General features: G+C 33.5%; 1 protein-coding gene across 2 annotated transcripts in view; it reads left to right on the top strand.

Annotated features, from left to right (window-relative positions):
• LOC110018715 (kinesin-like protein KIN-12A) overlaps nucleotides 1–14,759 on the top strand; it is a 43,862-nt gene extending 29,103 nt beyond the window's left edge. The window contains exons 16-17 of one of the 2 annotated variants that reach the window (XR_002293381.1): nucleotides 13,512–13,766; nucleotides 14,349–14,759. Coding sequence is in view for 1 of the 2 variants with exons in the window: in XM_020716124.1 (XP_020571783.1) it covers nucleotides 13,512–13,712 (201 nt within the window). In the remaining variant the exon portion in view is untranslated. Of the gene's footprint in view, nucleotides 1–13,511; nucleotides 14,196–14,348 lie in introns of those variants that run through there. The other variant, XM_020716124.1, reaches the window with a different exon arrangement.
• Nucleotides 14,760–20,827: the final 6,068 nt, after the last annotated feature.

The raw sequence follows: 20,827 nt of genomic DNA, 5'->3' as shown, positions 1-20,827 counted from the left end.
GGGTTAATTAACTTTAATCAGATTTATAACTTCCGATTTTTATATCTTCTAATCTATTTATAATTTTTATGTAATATTATATATTGAATTAAGTTTAATCAAACTTATAACTTTTCATTTTTATAAAACTAATTCAGTTGAAATCTAAGGGATGCAAAATTTGGGTTACATTTTAAAGTTTCCAATATTTTTATCCGATTTCTCAAAACTAATTATTACCAGTTAGATGCCCAAAACTTCCCACAATGCCTTCAAACTCCTTCTTGCTCTCCCTTTCCTGCTCTAATTGCAACCCTAGCATTATCTCCAATATCTCACCGCTTTTACCCATCTCACATGACACCTAGGCTCCTGCAACTTTCTCTCTTGTTCTCTCCCCTTCACTCTTAATCTCTTTCTCTCATTTCTCAATTTCGTGCCCCATAACCCATTTCGATCACCGTGTCACTTCGCCACTTCAGCCAGCCTGCATGTGCTCTGACTATTGCGCTAAACTTCGTAGTAATTGGTATGAGAATACTGTATGGAAAAACTAATTTAAAAATCAAGTTTAATTTATCTCGAGAAACATTCAAAAAAGGTGATAAGTTAAAATTAAAGTCTAATATTAATTCATTAAGTTATGCAGTTTTTCGCTAACCATTGTGATCCTCATTTTTGTAACATTGGAGATGACAAGACTTCAATTATTTTTAACAAAACCCGATCCTCTGCTAGCAAACGAGCAGAGTTGATAAGGTCCAAAATAACAAAATGGGGATGACTTCCCTGATGATGATGTTGATAGAAAATTTCAACCGGAGAGAATAATTTAACCCAATGTTACTAAATTCTCCTAAAAATTGGTTAATTTTTAAAAATTCAAAAAACAAAAAGGAAAAGTAATTCAATAACTATAACAAAGGGTAAAATTCATCAACCCTTCACACTAGTTGGTCGAGAGTGACACTAGGTTGTTGAGAGTGATAAATTTAAAATTAAATTAAGCTCACAAATAGTCAGTCATGTTGAGTGAACTCCTATATTCACTTCAAATAATCTCATATCTATAAAGACGTGACCTGTGTCCTCTGTCTTCTGTCCGAATGATTTCAACAACTCTACTATAAAATAGTTACAATTAGAGCCCTATGAATGGGTGGTTTGGTCAGTAGTTTCCACCAAGTGATTTGACTAGTAGGCTCCACTGTAAAATAGTCACGGCTGTAGCCCATATGTTTCTCATTGACTCTACTTATTGAGTTGTGAAATATAGAACACTCGATAGATCACAAAGCTTTTGTTAGCTAAAATTAATTTAATATTGTCCCCTTAGACAAATACTCTCTTCAGGTCTTGAAGATTCTCTCAGAGGAATCAAGGATTCTACTGTCATGTTGGGTTGAATACCTCTGATTTAGTAGATCAGGAACCATGGCTATCTAGGATGGCAAAACCATGATATCTTGATCAGGTGTGTCACCAATTTCCTTCCACCATTTGATCTAAAACTAATCAGTGACAAACTTAATCACTTTAAAACTTAGTTTTTATACACTAGGATTAAATACTTAGCGCTTTAATGACTAGTCTTAATAGAAAGTGTTCTCCCGTTATCAACAGTGATTAACTATAGGGGATTATGCCTATAGGAAATCACAGTTTAAATGAAAAAGTCATTGCACAATGAGGCCGAAAACATGCAACAATGTTTTATCTAAAATTTAATCTGCTTTCAAAAAATTTAACCCGACAACTTCAAACCTGTGTGTTTCGAATTTTCAGAACCCAAATTTCTCATTCGCTGAGTAAACTAATATTTGAAATTATTGAAATCTAGCAATTGATTCATCATAATTATTTTCATTAACCCTAAATTTTAATCCTTCTAATTATAATTAATGCGCTCTTAGCTTTTATAGAAGACATGTTTTATTTATTTATTATTTGACCTGATTAGTTTTATACCATCCAAGACATAATTATAATCACTATAAACTATATGATGGTTTTAAAATAAGAATACTGTAAGAATAATTATATGTATATGTATGTATGTTATATATGTATATATATATATGTATGTATGTATGTGTTGCGTATTTAATTAGTTGGTTGGTCATTTGCTTGTCACTTGTAAGTTCTATTTGGTTTGGGGTTAAATTCCCCCCCGGTGGAGGGTGTGGTACTCGAATTGTTTGGCGCATCAGGGATGGCCGAGGCTCGTATAATAGTCTCTGACCATTCTTTTTAATTATATATATATATATATATATATTTAAATACATTTAAATATTCATTAATGCTAAAAATACTTGATTCAACTCTACCAACACATCTAAACTTTTAAGGAAATAAAATTCTAAATTAGATGTTACATTTAAATAAAGAAATTAAAGATGAAACTCTCTTTGAACACAATTTTGACTGCCCTAAAATTCAACAAAAGCTAACACTGAAGCACTTTGCTTGGCTCTGTGTGTTTGCCTGATTGAACACTCAATCACTCAATCGACGCAGTGCCTCACACGGATTCTCTAATCTAGTTTGGTTGCCCGCGTTCAACCGCTTCAGGCTTACACGACTTCATTCTTTTTGCTTGTCTATTCTGTTGCTCAACTTTGTTGTATCCTTAATTTCCCCTTCTCTTCTGCTCATTCGGGTCCCGTTACTTAGCTTTAATTTTAATTCCTTCACTTTCCTATTCGTCTAACTTCGACGTTCTCATGCTTGATTGCCAGCATAGTTCCTTTCGTACAGATTCGACACCCTTACCTCCTTCACTACTCTCCTACTTGGTCTCGAAATCAAGCCTGCTTAGGGAAGCACTTGCTCTTCTTGTTGGCCCCTTCTCTACTTATCACATGAGCCCACACGCTTTGTCTCCTCCTTCGAACGCTTGATTATAAGTTTCATCTTCTTCTCCTTCATCTCCCTCACTTCCCCTTAATTTATTCACCAAGGAGACAAAACAACTCAATACAACAATAAAATGGAGTGTTACAGATTAACTCAATACTCGTCTCTCATGAAGAGAAACCAACACGAGAAAAAAGGGACTGACCTGATCAACACCCTTAAAACATATCCAGCTTAGAGGTGTTTCAAGTGCCATTGATGCAGGCACATTGCATCCAACGCGTCAAACAAGAGAGTTATGAAGTAGAGTGCAGTGGTGATGACATAGAGTGTGAAGACCAAGACGACAAGGAGACTTTGTTCAACCGCTTAAGTCTTACACGACTTCATTCTTTTTGCTCGTCTATTTTGTCACTTAACTTTGCTGCATCCTTAATTTCCCCTTCTCTTCTGCTCATTCGCGACCCGTTACTCAGCTTCAATACTAGTTCCTTTGCGCTCCTCTTCGTATAACTTCGACGCTCTCGTGCTTGATTGCCAGTATAGTTATTATCGCACATAATCGACACCCTTACCTCCTTCATTGCTCTCCTACTCGGTCTCGAAATCAAGCCAGCTTCGGGGAACACTTGCTCATCTTGTTTGCCTCTCTCTACTTATCACATGAGCCCAAACGATTCGTCTCCTCCTTCAAACGTTTGATTATTAGTTTCATTTTCCTCTCATTTATCTCCCTCACTTCCCCATAATTTATTCATCAAGGAGATGAAACAACTGAATACAATAATAAAATGGAATGTTACAGATTAGAGGCTCAAGCACGTCTCTCATGAGGAGAAACCAACACAAGAGAAAAAAAAAAGGCTGACTTGATCAACACTCTTAGAACATATCCAGCTAGGAGGTGTTTCAAATGTCATTCATGCAGACACGTTCCATCCACATATCAAACAAGTGAGTGATTTTTTTTATGAAATAGAGTGCAGTGGTGGAGACAGAGTCTAAAGAACAAGAGGACAAGGAGATTGGGAAGGAGTACCAACTATTTGCAGATGACGGTTAGATGCTTTCGAGTTGACAAATTCTATAGAGCAAGCCTAAGAGAAACTAACAATGGTTTAAGCATAATACCTATGTGAAGGGGAATGTGTACAATCTCATTATAGATGAGATAGTTGCATAATACTTATGTGAAGGGGAATGTGTACACTAGTGATGAACATTTTAAGCATCACTACTCAGAAGCACTCCCACTCGTATTCATTTGATTGAAGAAAAAGAATGAGAGCAATGTTGACAAGAGATGTTTGATAGAATTTCAATTGAAGATTTGTTGCAAGACTAGGTGTGGTGTGATATCATGTATATGTGGGTGCTTGTTACATTTTTTTGGGCCAACCAAGATAGTATGATGAGTACACTTTATGATGGCCATAAAAATATCTGCTTGTTTATCAAAGCCGAGAAATATAGGAGGTATCATGTCTCGTGCTACATTTCTATAGATTAAGAAACGACTGACCTTGTTGATGTTAGAAGATAGTGTTACGGAGGAGACAAAACCTAAGGCAGTTATTGTCTCTTGTGATACATATCTACATATTGAGAAATAATTGGCCATGGTTATGTTAGAAGATAGTGATGCGGAGGAGACAAAACCTGAGGTAGTGCTAACACTATTGGTGGAGTTTTGGGATGTTTTGATTGATATAGATCTTATCAATGCTCCTCAAGCACCCAACCTACTGGATGTGACCAACAGAGTATGAGAAGTTATAAAAGCAAGTTGTGGATTTTGATGACTCTAGGGTTAGTCCGTAAGTACATGTGTTATTCTAGCTTTGATTATGCCAAAGAAATAAGTTTTTGGCATATATATATTGATGTTAGGGCAGTGAATAAGATTCAACATGATATAGATCTTATCCCATGATAAGTGCTCCCCAATCATCCAACTTACCGGATGTGACCAATAGAGTATGAGAAGCTATAAAAGCAAGTTAAGTATTTGATGACTCGGAGGTTAGTTCGTAAAAGTACTAGTCTGTGTGTTATTGTAGCTCTCCTTATGTTAAAGAAATAAGTTGATGGTGATGTTGTGAATAAAATCACTATCAAGTATCGATTTTCTATTCCGAGATTGAACATTTTGCTTGTTCAATAAAATGGAGCCACTGTCTTTTCTAAGAGTGACTTGTCGCAATGGTTATCATTGGATCAGGATGAGATTAGGAGATAATATATAAGATGTAAGGTGGATTGTGTGAATGGACGATCATGTCATTTTGTTTATTCAACAATCGAAGTACTTTTATGAGACTGATGAACCATGTTTTTGAATTTTCATTGAGAAATTCATGTTTGTATGCTTTGACGATATTTTGGTGTACAACCGTTTAGAGGAGGAGCATTTAACATATCCACAATATGTTTTTGGAGTTTTGTAGACAGAGCATCGTATGGTCACTTGAAAGGTTCACTTCCTTATATAACAGATGTGCCTCTTATGGTGCATTACTTTGGTTGTTGAGATTGACAAACCTAGTGAAGATTGAGGCTATTGTGACATGGCTCTTGCCACAATCATTTACTTAGGAGTTTTAATTTCGTGGTATGATTTTTTCTAAAGGAGATTTATTAGGATTTTTAGCTCAATTGCGACACTCTAGAGGAAGCTTCTCAAGCTACTTAGATTTGCTTGGTTAAATGATGCATAGATTAGTTTTGATGCTTTGAAGAAATAGGTACTCAAACTCTTGTTGTAGCATTATAGATTTTAACCAATTGTTTGAGGTGGAGTCTGATAGTGCTACAACCATTCCTTTATAGGTTCCTTTATCTAAGTGAAATTAGAGTTGTGATGAGTGATAAAGGACCCTATATTGTTTTCTTCAATGAAATTTGAATGATTCTAAGTGAATACTTTATCTACGATATTGGGTTTTTGTTATTGTGAGCCCTCAATGATTGGAGTAATATCTGCTAGCGAGCGAGTGTACTCTCTACATGGATCACATGACCCTGAGATTTTTGAACAGTCAGAGCAAGCTAAAGGTCTGATATGACTCGTGGTGGAATTCTTATAAGCATTTTATTTTGTTAAGGCAGAGAGTCAGAATAAATCACTACTTATTGATCACTACTATATAGTCCAAGGTAGTTGGTGTCGAAGGGTTTATATGCTGCTAATGATGATTTTTAGGATATCTGAAACCATTGTCTGGATAGACTGCACGAGCAATTTCATAGATTTGATAATATCTATCAATTCTTCCAGGATAGACTGCATTTCTTAGAGTTCATTCAAATAGAGCATTTACAGGAGTTTCACAATGCAGTCTAGGGTAGTTGGTTTTGATCACTTCGTCACTTATTGATCACTTCACCACTTATTGATCACTACTATACAATCTAAGGTAGGTTGAGAAGGGTTGAAGGGGTCGCCTAATCTTCCTAATGTGGTAATATCTGCCTAATCTTCTAGAAGGGACTGTGTATTTTTCAGAGTTTATTCACGGAGAGCATTTTATAGGAGTTTCACAATAGAGGGATGACAAGATATTTTGGTAGAGACAAAGCCGTTTCCTTAATGAAAGATAATTTTTATTGGCTTAGATTGGTATGAGGTGTGAAGAGATATATCAGACAATACAAATTATGTTGTTGGCATGACTTGAGGATAGAATACATGCCTTTACACCTCCTTTCTCATTTAATTTGCACCCTTCTTGGACGTGAGCATGGATGTGGTGGACTTACCTAGGACATAGTAGAGTAATGATTCTGTTATGATAAATGTAGGTTGTTACTCCAAGATCACACACTTTGTTTCTTTCCATAAGATAGCAGACGCACACACATTGTAGACCTATACTTTGGGGATATAATTTATCTTCATGGTACACATAAGATTATTGTTTCAAACGGGAACATGAAATTTCTTGGCTACTTTTGCAGGATTTTATGGGAGTAAGTGAGATATAAAGCTTCGTTTCAATTTAGTAGCACACCCTTAGACATTATAAATCACAAATTGGGACATCTCTTTAGAGGTTTTGTGGGAAAGAACATCTGGCGGTGGGATTCGTTTCTTCCTCAGGTAGAGTTTGCCAACAACCATTCCACTAGTCAGTTCGCAGACGACACCCCTTTTGAGATCATATAAGAGCGGAATTCTCACTTCATTGGAGTTAGTGTCAATGTTTCTAGCTCTTGAGTTTAGCATTCATGTAGAGCTTAGAGTAAGAGATATTAATACCCTACATGAACATTTAAGAAAGAAAACTTTTAAACAATAATATCAAGTATCAAAAGTAGATTAATAATTTTAGAAAAAAATATGAATTTCAAGTAAGGTGACTTGATATAGATCAGACTGAAAGACCGATTTATTGCAGCTGTATTAGGAAAAATAAATATAGTGCTGATGGCACATTCAAGATTGTTAAGGAGATTAATGACAATACTTATAAAATTGATCTAACAGGTGGCTACAATATTTTTGCACTTTTAATGCTGCTGATTTTTTATCATACTACGATTACTCGAGTATTTACAGAGAAAAAAAAGAGCCTTTTCTAATTGGAGAGTGATACAGAAATATGGGATCATGAATCCAACAATTCCAAATTTGAATTGGTAGTGGGATATCATGCTATTTTGATTTTTATGGGTCCTCAGGTATTAATATAAGTTTATTATGTGGAATTTTGTAGATAGGACTTCTGTTTTGTTTTTTTTTTATTTTAATATGATTACGTACAGAGCATCTGAAACATTGATATTTACAAATTAGGCACCTTGGTGATTTTTCGAAGTACTAAATCGATGCATTTACACGTGCCACTATCAAACAATTGAAAACTTGATAAAAATAAAAAATATGGGTTAGGGTTTTATCATGAATTTGGATGTTTAAGTGAATTTAAAAACTGGATGAAAGAGAGTGCGTGATTTGTAAATAGCGATGTTTAGGGTGCTTTGTATTTGATTGCCCATTTTTTATTTTATTGATTATATTCTCTGATTTTTGCTTTAAGAAGTGATGTATCCCCTTTCTTTTGCAAGTTAAGTATGTAAATTTAATGGAAATAGGCGGTGGATCTCTTTCGTCAACCGTGCCTCATAGGAGCCATCATTTTGTGGTTCTCTGAGTTTTTCTTGCTCGAATAACTACCAAATGTCTTCTATTCCCTTCCAAATATTGTCGATCTCACATACGCTTATTCCCTTGCTATTCTACAACTCCTCCCTGTGAGATCAACTTTCTGAACACTTTTTGGGAACCCTAGAATATTGTCAAGTATAGTTGTATAAAGTGATTCAATTAATTACTGATAATACGTTTTATGTGCAGAGTTGTAAGAGCACTGATTGTAGTTTAATACCCTCACATTTTTTGTATTTTTTATTTTACTCATGCATTAAATCTTACATTGCTATAAATGAGTTCATTATCGATACGGTAACTAGACAATTGACATTATTGGAGATGCCAACATTATAAAGACCATCATGAGTCACTCACTAAGATTATCAATTTTTAACGAGTTTGTGAAAGAAAACATTGACTATTGTAAAGAATTATTTTGCATCAATGACAATCATGTTTAGGCATTTCAAAATAATAAAAATATAGTTCACATATTATTGTGATTAGTGCTAAGTGAAATGTGTATCCTGAAGGTGATATAAAAAGATAAATTTTATGAAGGAAAAGAAATTTGTTGATGTATGGTGGGATAGAATAGAATATATTATTAGTTTATAGTGTATAAATCACATGTTGACAATTACTGACACAGAACACATGAATTTTGATGCAAGCATTTAAGTTTTGAATGATTTTAGAATAAACAAATTTTAAGACTATTTTTAAATAAACTGTAACACATTGAGATTTGTGCAAGCACCTTAAATTTTATGTAAATAAAAAAATTGAGCATTTTATATTTATGTCCACAAGTCACAATATTAAGTTTTAAAATGCATTAAAAACATGTAAGTACACTACACATTATCTAATCCCGTTTTGGAGATACATCAAAAATTGCACAAGCATATTTTGCAAAGGCAACATGATTCGTGCACACTATCAAATGTCAATAGTCTACACATGCTTTGACTAATGTGATATTTATTCAAACATATGGTTTGAAAATGCCACGTCGACAAGCATATTGAATGTCTTAATGTGCTATGACTTTGAGAAGTATATAAATTTATTGAAACATTTGTAATTATTTTTAAAATACATACTCTTTTTTCAAAATTAAATTTGACTGTCAAACTATACATGCTCTCGAGTGGGCTGCCTTATTCATAAGACAATTTTAATCTTATTTTATTTATTAGATTCTTTTTCTCATAAGGGCTAGAGTTGACTAGATCGAGTTTTATTCATCCAGTGGAATCTTTATAACTATTGGAATTGACGAGAATGACCAAGAAATTGAGTGTTCATTTTATAAGAAAGGATATCTTAAAAAATTATTTCAAAATAGCTTACTTTTACATACATGCATATTGTTGTCAATGATTCTCTAAAAAAACTCATTTTAAAATGAAAATTCTTAATATAATAACTATAAATTCAGTCACAAATTTTAATCTCTTAACTCGATCTTTATAGTTAAACTGGCATAGTTGACATAATCTAAATTAACGAAGGGATGTTAATAAAAACTCTTATGAGGATCATGTCGAAAGTGAATATCAACCAAATGGGGTAATTCTTAAAATAAAGACTCTGTTGAAAGTAAATTTTAATCAAAGGGGTTCACTCTCAAAATAAAATTCTTAAATTGCAAATACAAGCATTTCAAATGTATTATCTCATGATGGTCATGTTGGTAGAAAATTTCAATTGTTGGAGAACTTTATTATCAAAATACTTCTAAATTTTATTGTTTAGTACTTTGTGTTTGAATTCCTATATCATCTAAAAAACTTAATATTATAAAATCTAAAAAAAATGTTTAACAAAAATATACTGCATAGTGTTTAGAGCATAATTCTTCCAACAAAATTAAGATTACATTGTACTTACAAATGGCCGATGCTATATCATGTGAATAAAAGGTCACACTAAATGATTTTATGGTAGTAAAGATGTGGCTTATGTTCACTATTCTTGTGGTTTTACCGCTAAATGTCACAACTAAAAGTAGTTACAATTAGAAATCTGGTGGCTCAACTCAATATGATGATATTATATTATAATCACAGCTGTTGCCAGTATGTTCCTCAATGGCTCTATCCAAGTTATGTATTATGATACATTGGATAGCTCAAAAGGCCTTCTATTTGTTAAGATTAATTTAAAATTGACACATTCAATATCTATGTTTGCAAGCTATTTTTGGTTGTTCGAACCATGATTATTGATAATGGTCATTTGGTCAGATTGGGCCTACTATTTTTTTTATTAAGTTTGAGGTCATGATTAATCTACATGATAAAACTATGGGATTTTGTTCCGATTTGTTATTATATTTTCCATCAACCATTTAAAGCTAAGGGTGATAAATTTTTAAATCTAAAATCAATTATTGCTATTGTATGCCAAGCAATTAACACTTTAAGGAGTAGTGTTAATGAAATGTTTTTTTATTATTGAGTGAGATAATTAATCATAAATGTTTGAATTATGAGAATTCTCGTGTTAAATCTTAAAGTCTCACAAAATGAGGGAGAAATGTGTGGGCAGCGTCTTATTTGTAATCTAATATGCCTTTCAAAAATTTAGTCTTTTTTTTACTAAATTTGGGTTTATGATAAGGAGAAATGATAGAACTATGCAATTTTATTCTGATTTGTTATTATATTTTCCATCAGTGATTTAAAGCTAATGGTAGCAAATTTTTAAATCTAAAATCAATTATTGCTATTGTATGCTAAGTAATTAGCACTTTAACGAGTAGTCTTAATGAAAAGTTCTCTTACAAAATGAGTTATGAGAAGCCTCATGTCAGATCTAAAAACACTCACTAAATGAGGGTGAAATGTCTGGGTGGTGTCTTATTTGTAATCTAATATGCCTTTTAAAAATCTAGTCTGGAACCACACAAAAACTCTCGCAGGAGGTCGGTTTACGAATTTTCTAAGCAATGAGGTAGAGAGCCTCAATTTGATAGATTCCATGATTACTTCAGTCCTTTTATATGCACAAACCTTATGAGATTTCAATTTTATTTCTCGACTGCGATTGAAATCTCATTTAGACATCAAAGTTTAATTAAATATAGATTTTTTAGGTTTACGGTGCATATTTACTTGTCAGCACAACACAAAAATTCGAAACTTTGTGTTAAGATGTGTGGAGTTGAATTTCTTCTTTCTTTTGGACATGCTTGTTGTTAAATGCATTGGAAGTTCACAATTAAGCTTATCTAAGATTAATACCACTCGTTAAAGTGCTAATTACTTATCATACAATAGCAATAATTTAGTCTTTTTTTTTACTAAATTTGATTTTTTATTTTAAAGTTTGATAGCTGCTAAAATTAATATCATTTTCGCACTGTATGTAGCTTCATACATGCCACCTCACAATGCTCAATAAAAAATTAAGGAAATCTAAGTGTAGGATGCATCTCAGCTTATCTTTGTAGATAGTGTAAGGGTGTAAGGATCTCTCTCAGTTTAAGAGCAGGATGTTAGTGGTTAGTAGACAAACTCATTGATGGAGGACATAGTGCCAAGCATCAACAACAATTAGGTTATCCAAATTCAAATGTATTTGATTCTATAGTTTTCTATAGCATTGTTGGTTATTTAGCTTTGTGTAATCGTGGGCATAGGTGAAACTTATCCTACTTAAGTGATTTGTGATCTTATTATATATTAATTTTATTATTCATGCACTTGCCATAACTTTTGAACATGCATTATTTTGTTGTATGTAATACATTTAAGTCGTTTTTTGGTTTGTTGCAAAAGGACTGCACTGATTTTTTTTTCTTTTTGTTTGTGAAAGTCTTAGAAATTTGGGTGGTTGGTCGGATGAATTCCAAATGCATGTAAAATTACAATTACATTTTGAATTCATTTTCTAGTTCCTTTTTTTATGTATTTGGAATTCGTTGGATTCAAACAAATTCCAAATGCTTCATTTTGTGTAAGTACTTTCGTTGAAGCCAATAGCTTGTTCGTCAGTTGCCGCCCGCTATTACTAGCCATTGCAGCCCGCTATTACCAGCCATTGCCGCCCATCTCCGCAGTCCACCATCGCCCGCAGGCTGTCTGCGCCACTCTCGGCCACATATTTTTATATCGATTTCATTTTGTTCAAACCATACAAGAAAATGTGAAAATCTGCATTTATTTTACATATAGTCAAATAATTTCAAAGTATTCCAAATACAAGGCATTACTTTTACTCTGCATTAATATTTCAGCAAACCAAATAGCCCATAAGTTGATGTTTGTTGACAAGCATGAACAGCATACACCTGGAATCAGTGATATTGCTATAATTTCATCGTGTTTTGTCCAAAGAGGCTAGTAGCATATCTTTCTTTTATTCATTGCTGTAATTTGCATCTTGTTAGAAAACTATTTCAAAAGTTTAAATCTTGTTGATGCAATTTGTTTGTTTGGTGTTTATGTTTAAAACACTTTTTGAGGATTTATAAAAAATGGTTTCGGAAAATGTTCAATGTCATGTTCCTTTGTCTGTATTTGGATGTGTATTGCACGTCTAATGCATTTAGATTCTGTATTTTATTAAAATTTCATCAAGGAATTGATGTTAAATCAGTGCTAAAATAAAGTACATGCTCTTTATGAAGCAGTGAATGCATTAGTGTTTTTGGTTGATGAGCTACTTGCAAAATATGAGTGCCTGAAAAGGTGACTTTGGCTAAAATGACTAGGGGATGCTGAATAAACCTGATACAACAACCCATCAGATAGCCACTGCCAAAATACTATGGAATTACTGTTATTTTATTTTGGAATATGTTTGAAAGCCTACATACCCAGCTTTGACTTTTTTACATTGTATAGTTTATTATGAACTTAATATTTGTTTTTATACAGCACATTATAGAGGACTGTTGCATCTCGATTATTTGTGAATCCTATAGAATTACTGTTATTTTATTTTGGAATATGTTTAAAAGCCTACATTCCCAGCTTTAACTTTTTTACATTGTAGAGTTTGTTATGAACTTAATATTTGTTTTTAAACAGCTCATTTTAAACAGCCACTGCCAAAATCCTACGGAATTACTGTTATTTTATCTTGGAATAAGTTTAAAAGCCTACATTCCCAGCTTTAACTTTCTTACATTGTAGAGTTTATTATGAACTTAATATTTATTTTTATACAGCACATTATAGAGTACTGTTGCATCTCCATTATTGGTGAATCCTAGAATTACTCTTATTTTATTTTGGAATATGTTTGAAAGCCAACATTCCCAGCTTTAACTATTTACATTGTAGAGTTTGTTATGAACTTAATATTTCTTTTTAAACAGCTCATTATAGAGTAGCGTTGCATCTCGATTATTGGTTGAGATACTCCACATTATTGCTTGTTGTCGTTGCAGACAGAAACTCAATATCTAGTTTTAAAGGTTTTATTTATTTATTATTTTTATTGTTTTTTTTGGCTTTTGATATCATGCGCTAGCTTTTTTATTCAAGCATTTCTTCCCCTTCTCCAGGAACAAGTTTTAGCTGCGGAGCAGAGGACTGAGAAGGCCTATCAGGAGATTGCTGACCTGAAGAAAAATTATGAGACAGAAATTGCAACACTAAATCAATTGCTGGAATCGCGTTCTCTGAAAGAAGGGCCATTTGATAATTCCTCAGCAGAAACTGGGCTCTACTCATGGTTTTACAATTATGACCGCTGCAACATATAAAGATTAGCGATTTAATGGATGCATCCGGCATCATAACCAGCTCATCATTAATAGGTTCGGTTTACCTCTGCAGTGCTGCTTCGGGTTGCTGTTGATATCAATTTTATTTCTATTCATCCAATTGGATTCCTTTGGTTCTCATGTCGTACATATCATGAATATCATGAATAATACTTCATGACCTCTTTCGGCTCGATTTTCCTGATCCTAAATGTATAACCATTATGTTGCTCGACTAGAAAGGTTTATGGTTTACCTTTGTTTTACGGTACAAAACTTGTGAACGAATGACATAAAAGAAATAAGAGTATCAGTGTAAATTCGTTGTACTTCATAACTTACTTTGGAGACATGGCCCTGCAGATTAAAGGTACCCTGTAAGGCTGTAACACTGTTTATTCTTGGCTGTAAGGGAAACTATTTATTCTTAAAACAAATGCCTTCTAATTTCCTGGTTCCACACAACATAATCATTAACCTATTACTATCCAGTCTTCTCCTAAAGTTGGATCCACTCTGGTGATTTAATATATGCATTGTATTTATATCCAGAAGGTGATGCTCAGTGAGAGATTGCTTCCATCCACTTAAGCTGCCTCCATGCTTTTAATTTTTCACCTTTACTTTTTTATGCAGACAAAAACAAAATTGATTTTGTGAAATTAGAGTTTGGCCCCTACAGCCAAGCTTTTAGAAAGTATTATGATTGAGGGCTTGAGATCTTCTGGTATCGGAAGAAAGATTGCATGATTTGAAGAAGTTGCCACTGTAGCTTCGGTTGCTTTCGGATTAGAAGATATGCAGAGGGGGACCGTATTTCAAGTAAAAACAGGGACAGGCACTGTAACAGTTTTGGCTACAAAGGAAGAATCTACTGTCCTCTCGGTATGGGTGATATTTTAGCTTTGGTTAATTTCCGCAGGCTGTATCAACAGTCTTTGTTAATTTGAATATTACTGCTGTGCTTTTTTGATTAATAGGATTAGCAAGGCCCGTAAACATCAATGACACATTTATGAGTCCCTGGCTGCAAGATAAATGTTGATCTTTTGTGGGTCGATATAACATAAAAGGTTATTTTTTTATTTTTATTTTTTTTTGTTGGAGAAAGAAGGCTAATTATAATAATGATGGTAGGAATACGTTATATCGACCCACCATCTATCTTAAATTGCAACTATATGGAATTTGAGAATGATAATTAGTATTGAAGTGATAGCTTTCCTTAAGCAAAGGGAACTCTTGGTGGGATTTGAGAATGAACTCGATCGTTGGTTCTATCACCTCAGTGGCAGGCTTAGTGTGAGACAGATTACCAAGTACTACTTCGATTTAATTAAATCTAGAACCAAATTTGATCGGTGATCCTTGGTAACGAGAAGCCTTATCAATTGGCAAGTAGAGTCCTCCGATAAACGAAATGACTATCTTCGGGGCAACCATTGTCGATTCTGTAATTTTGAAGAAGTTTAAAATGTCATCCTAATTTGTCTTTCAGGACCCGACTCATTATGTAAATTGGGGATTTTGTTTATGTTTTAATTATAACAGGCATATGTTCTAGGAAAAGTTGTTTTTGATTATGTTTTGTTGAAAGGTTTAATGTCGAGTTATTTGTTTTTTAAACAATTTTGTCATTTTCGGATTTAGGATCTTAAGGTTCGCATTAAGAACAGTTCTATCATGTCAGTTATATCTTGCCCAAGATTAAAATGAGCAAAATATAAAAGGAGAATAATTAGCCTACAAGGCATATTACCCTAATTACGAGAAAAAAATTATTAATCGTAGATGTGGAGAGAAGATTTCCTCAGCAGAGTCACCAAACTCTTGGTGTTGCTAGTCGCGTATCGTCAGTCTTCATTTCGTCAATTGCTTGTTGCCGTTTTTGTTGTCAAGAAGTCTCCAATTTGTTTTTCGTTATGTTGCCATCTTCTCCAAATAATTCCCCAACTCAGATATACAAATGAACTAAGAGATGGGAAATCAGACGACTGGGCAAGCAAAAACGAGAAAAACCAAAAAAGATGCATAGAAAAGTCATCATAAAGTAAATTTTCAATTTGATAACTCCAAACCATAACTCCAGAGTGAGATCACTTCGATTTGCCTATAAGACATGACTATGAAAGAAAACACCTCAGGAAAGCAAACTATCAAAGAATTTAGGTTAATGTACCTATTTTAAGGTTCACATCCTCCTATAAGGATAAATCTCTATAATTAATTACATCTTAAGTAGTAAAGACTACTCAAGAAAAATTCTGATCGAGTTCTCATCAAGTTCAAGTGTCGTTGCTAAGGAGAGGAATGTCAAATCCATGTTCTAAAGATAATATATTCCTAAAGATTCTGAACTATCCTGGAGTCTTGTTTTATCATTGATGGTTCAGTTGAGGTTCATCATTTGCTCCGAGTTTTGAATATTCGTCTCTGCAAAACAGAATTATCAGACCCTCATAATATGAAAAGTAAATCTAGGGTAACGTTCACCTTTTGTCTTTAGCAGTCTTGCAAAATAATGTTAACAAAAATTATGTTTTTTGTTTGTTCGTTAAATTCTTAATTTTTAGACAACCCAATCAAGATGTCCATGGAGCCATCACCCCATGATCGTCGGGTACCCTAGTTTACTTAGTCTGAGAGGTGGTCAAACCTACTTTGACTAGATGATTCTTATCAGCAACCACAGATTGCATCATTTAAGAGATCTTCGTAGATTCGGGTATCTATGGATATTTGGGGTTCAAGTTTCATTTGGTGATTTTTGTTCATTAAGATTTCATTTAAAATTTAATGTCAGGGTTCAAGTTTCATTTGGTGATTTTTGTTCATTAGGATTTCATTTAAAATTTAATGTCTTTTTCAGATTTTAGGGGTTGAAAAATTTTAGGTTGCTTAAAACTTATTAGTCTAGCTCATCTTAAAACTCTAGAGATTGTCTGTTTGCCTTAGCTCCCCCAACTTAATAAGAAACCCTAGCAACCTCCCTATAAATCGTAAGAACCATTATGACCACAAAATTTACTCTAGGGGAGGGGTCTACCCAAATTGATCCCTGAACTCACCAGTGGCCTCTCTAAGCCTACCAAACCCCAAAAATTTGACCAAAACCTTAAAATGCCACTTTGGACCCAAATTTTGGCGGTAACATAAGATGATCAAAATTAATTCTAGTAAACCCTAATTTGGGCCAAATTTGATCAATTGACCATCTTACTCTAACCCAACCGAACCCATGGCCACCATGGTCAACTCAAGGCCACCATGGTCAACCCAGGACCATAATAGCGAATACCATGGTCCAACGGTCAATCTATGGTCCAATGCTCAATCTATGGTCCAACAGTCAATCTATGAACCAGATGGTCAACCCATGACCAAATAATCAACTTATGGACCATATGGTCAACCCATGTTCCAATGGTCAATCCAGAGTCATATGGTCAAGTTTTCATCTCTTAATTAATTAATGAATTAACTAATTAATAGAATGAATTTAAGACCCATTAGGCTTAGGTTTAAACCCTAAAATCCTAGCCTAAAGCTTAAAGTCCAAGGCTTTAACCCATTATCCAAGCCCATGGTTCAAGCCCATGATTCATCTTAAATGCTTCATCCATAACCTAAAACAACCTATCAGGTTACATGATGATTGCCCAATCCCCACCAATATTCCAAAAAAAAAAAAAAACCAAAATGAGAAAAAAAGAGAAGAGAGGACAAATGAAGTTATGTCTTCCTGGCCCTCCCTATACTTGGCATCTAAGTTCAATTAACTGAAGTTCCCTTCATACTTGGGTCTAGAAAAACTACTTCCAAGCCCAACAAATCCCACCTATGCTCTCCCCAATATATCCAAGCCATGAATTCCCTTTCTCTTCTCCATTGGAGCTCATATGTTCAAAACTTCTAAAGGTTGGCATTGCCACCTTAACTCCTCCCCATGCTTCTACAAACCTCTTTGAGGAGTCACAAGAGCTTTTTCAAGCCATATTTGGCCTCTTCCTCACCCTTCTATGACCATAAGAAGGGAAACCTGAGAGCCATGCAAGGAAAAAAAAGCTCTCCCAACATAAAAAATTTTCCCCTTGGTCTAGGCAATCGAAACCCCCCACTTCCAAGCCTTGACCATGGCCACAAACACCCTAATTTTCCAATCCAAATCCAACACAAATTTTGGGTGTGACATTAACCCTACAAAAACTCCAAACCAATTCTCCAAAAGCTTCCCTAAGCTTCAAGAAGACATTCCCAATAAAAATTGAGTCTCCCCGAGCCATCTAACCTAGCTTAAGACCAAACTGAGCCACCTTTTAGCCTAGCTCATAGCTAAAGTTGTTTTCACTTCAAATTGAGCCAAGGAAAAGCTTCGTGAGGTCCAAGTGATCATGTCTATCAAGGCTAATCAAATCCACACCTCTTGGGATAAGGCATGGATCAAAAACCCTAAATATTGCCTCGTGTTTGGACTTTTATGAAAGAAACCAATACACCATGCTTGGTTAACATATAGATATGTTCGTCTAGGTTAGATGAAGCATTAGAAACAAACTCTGTGGGATTTCATAGAAAATCAAAGGAGTTATTAACTTTTGATCATGAACAAATTTCAAGTTAATGTCCCGTGGGGATGATGACTGGATGCCGCCTATTTCTATGTATTGGAAATAGACGACAGTAATACCATCAAACCGTAAAGGGAAGAAGCATCAAATTGTAGACACCTTGGATGCTCACGTGGAAAGGCTCTCAATCAAATGACGTCACACAAGCCCTTGACGTCACCGAGGATGATAGAGATGTCGCGTTAGATAAAAAAATAATTCAGGATTTCTGAATTAATTAAATCCAAATCTCAATCAAATGACGTCACACAAGCCCTTGACGTCGCCGAGGATGATAGAGATGTCGCGTCAGATAAGTAAATAATTCAGGATTTCTAAATTAATTAAATCCAACAATTAAATGAAATCCTTAAAAATGCATAACTTTGTTTAAAAAAATTCTAAAAATAAAATAAAAATACCCCCGAACTCTGTGAACAGAGGAGAAAATATTAAAAATAAAATTGAAAATAAATGACTTAAATTTAATGTTTAATTAATTAAATACTCTATGAAGTATTTTAATTATTAAAAATTAAATACAAATCCTAAAATTATAAAATTTGGAGGGATTATTCCCCTAATTCTTGGAAACCTTCCTTGACTTTTCCAAAGTTAGGGGATACCCGTAAATGGAAAATGACCAATTGTCTAACAACTTTGTAATTATTTTAAAAAATAAATATTTTCAAAATAATTTAAACATCAATTCCATCAATTTAAACTACTCAAGATGCATTTTGTGAGGCAATTTCTTATGATGAGAAAGTTTGACAAAAATTACAGATATAATAAGCAAAATATCTTGTGTATTTTAATTAGAAGCATATCTAGGGTTGTAAATGGTTTGAGCGTTTGACAAGCTACTCATAAATCGGCTAAATAAGAGCTCATTTATGCTCTTTTGATTAACTAATTAAACTACTTTGAAATGTTTTTAAAATGCTTGGTAGTTAAATGAATAAGCTTGAACACCTCCTTATTCGATTTGTTTATGTTCCCAAACAATATCATTTAAAGCTCGCGAACAACCTTGTCAAGGAGCTCAGTAAATAGTTCTATTTAAGTTCATAAAGAAGATTGTTTTCATGCTTATGGAAAAAAATCATTTAAAGCTTAATTTAAGCTTTTGAATAAGCAATTAAAGCTTAATTTAATATTCATTTAGATTAAATTAAATTAGATTTTAATTTGTAGTACATAAAATAAGATAAAGACTTATTTATTTAGTTGTTCATTTAGTTTATGCATTTATATGCTTATTTTAGTTATTAATTTAATAGATCATTTGTTTAAAAGCACATTTATTTTTGTAATTCTGAAAAGTAATTCATTTATACGCTCGATAAATCTCATTTGACTAAAAAATATATAGTTGAACTATACTACTCATTGTTTTGTTTGATAAGTTGTTTATTTTGAAAATAGATAACACAATAGCACTAATTTTAGTTTGCTTAATAAAATTTATTTATAAAGAAATTAATACCTAATTACTCTGCTCAAGAATAACTCGATTATTGTCATATGAAACGAAGAAGAACTAAACTTTAACATGAACTAAGCTTCAGCATAAACACAAAGCCCAATTATAGCTCGAGCACAAATTTTATTAAGCAAAAGCTCGAACACATTCCCAAAAGCCTGATTTAAGCTCAAGCTTGACTTGAGCTCAAATTTTATAAGCTTGCTCAACTTGAACACAACCCAGCCAGACTCGGCTCAATTCGTCTGTAGCCCCTGGCATATCTAGAATCTTGTACATTAAAATAAGTAGAGATGAATCAGAGACATACAATATGAATTTCTATACAGATATCCCTATAGACCCCTATTTTTCTCATGGAATTAAATGAAATTTCTCAAAAATAAACCTACTCAAAAGCCCTATCCCAAGCAAAGGCAAAGCTTAGTCAGGGCAAAAATAAACCTTCATGCACGAATCTATAATTTTTCTATGTAAGAATTTTAATATGCGCGTAATACACAATAATTATTAGGCGTGCAAATAACACCTCCTTTTTTAAATACAACCACTAAAAATTCACGATCATTAAAAACTATTATTGTATTATATATGCTCAGAATATATATATAAATTTACTCTCAAAGTCAAATTGGGCAGAGTGATTGAAAAGAATAAAGTTATTTTATTTTATTTCTGCCTTTCTCAGAGTGGAAACAAACTGCCTCCCACTACATGAGCTAGGTTGATGTAGCTGAAAAACAATTATTTGGCTTAGGATTTTTTTTAAAAAATTATTTTTATTACTTCAATTGATATAACTATATAACTATATAGTTTTTTTTTTATTAAAAGAGCAACTCGTGGCCCTTTACGCGTTAATGATAATAGAGATAGTATAATTTTGAGAGAGAAGGAGAATCCCTACTAAAAAACAAAAAGATTCATTGAAACCTAAGGTTCCTCCGTCTGCATACAACACCACACAAATAAGGACGTAGAACAAGTTATCACTTCCAAATTTACATGTATCCCAAAAAGAT

Source organism: Phalaenopsis equestris, unplaced genomic scaffold (assembly GCF_001263595.1).
Source record: "Phalaenopsis equestris unplaced genomic scaffold, ASM126359v1 Scaffold000032, whole genome shotgun sequence".
In the NCBI taxonomy this organism is placed as follows: Eukaryota; Viridiplantae; Streptophyta; class Magnoliopsida; order Asparagales; family Orchidaceae; genus Phalaenopsis; species Phalaenopsis equestris.
This window is presented reverse-complemented; position numbering and strand designations above follow the sequence as displayed.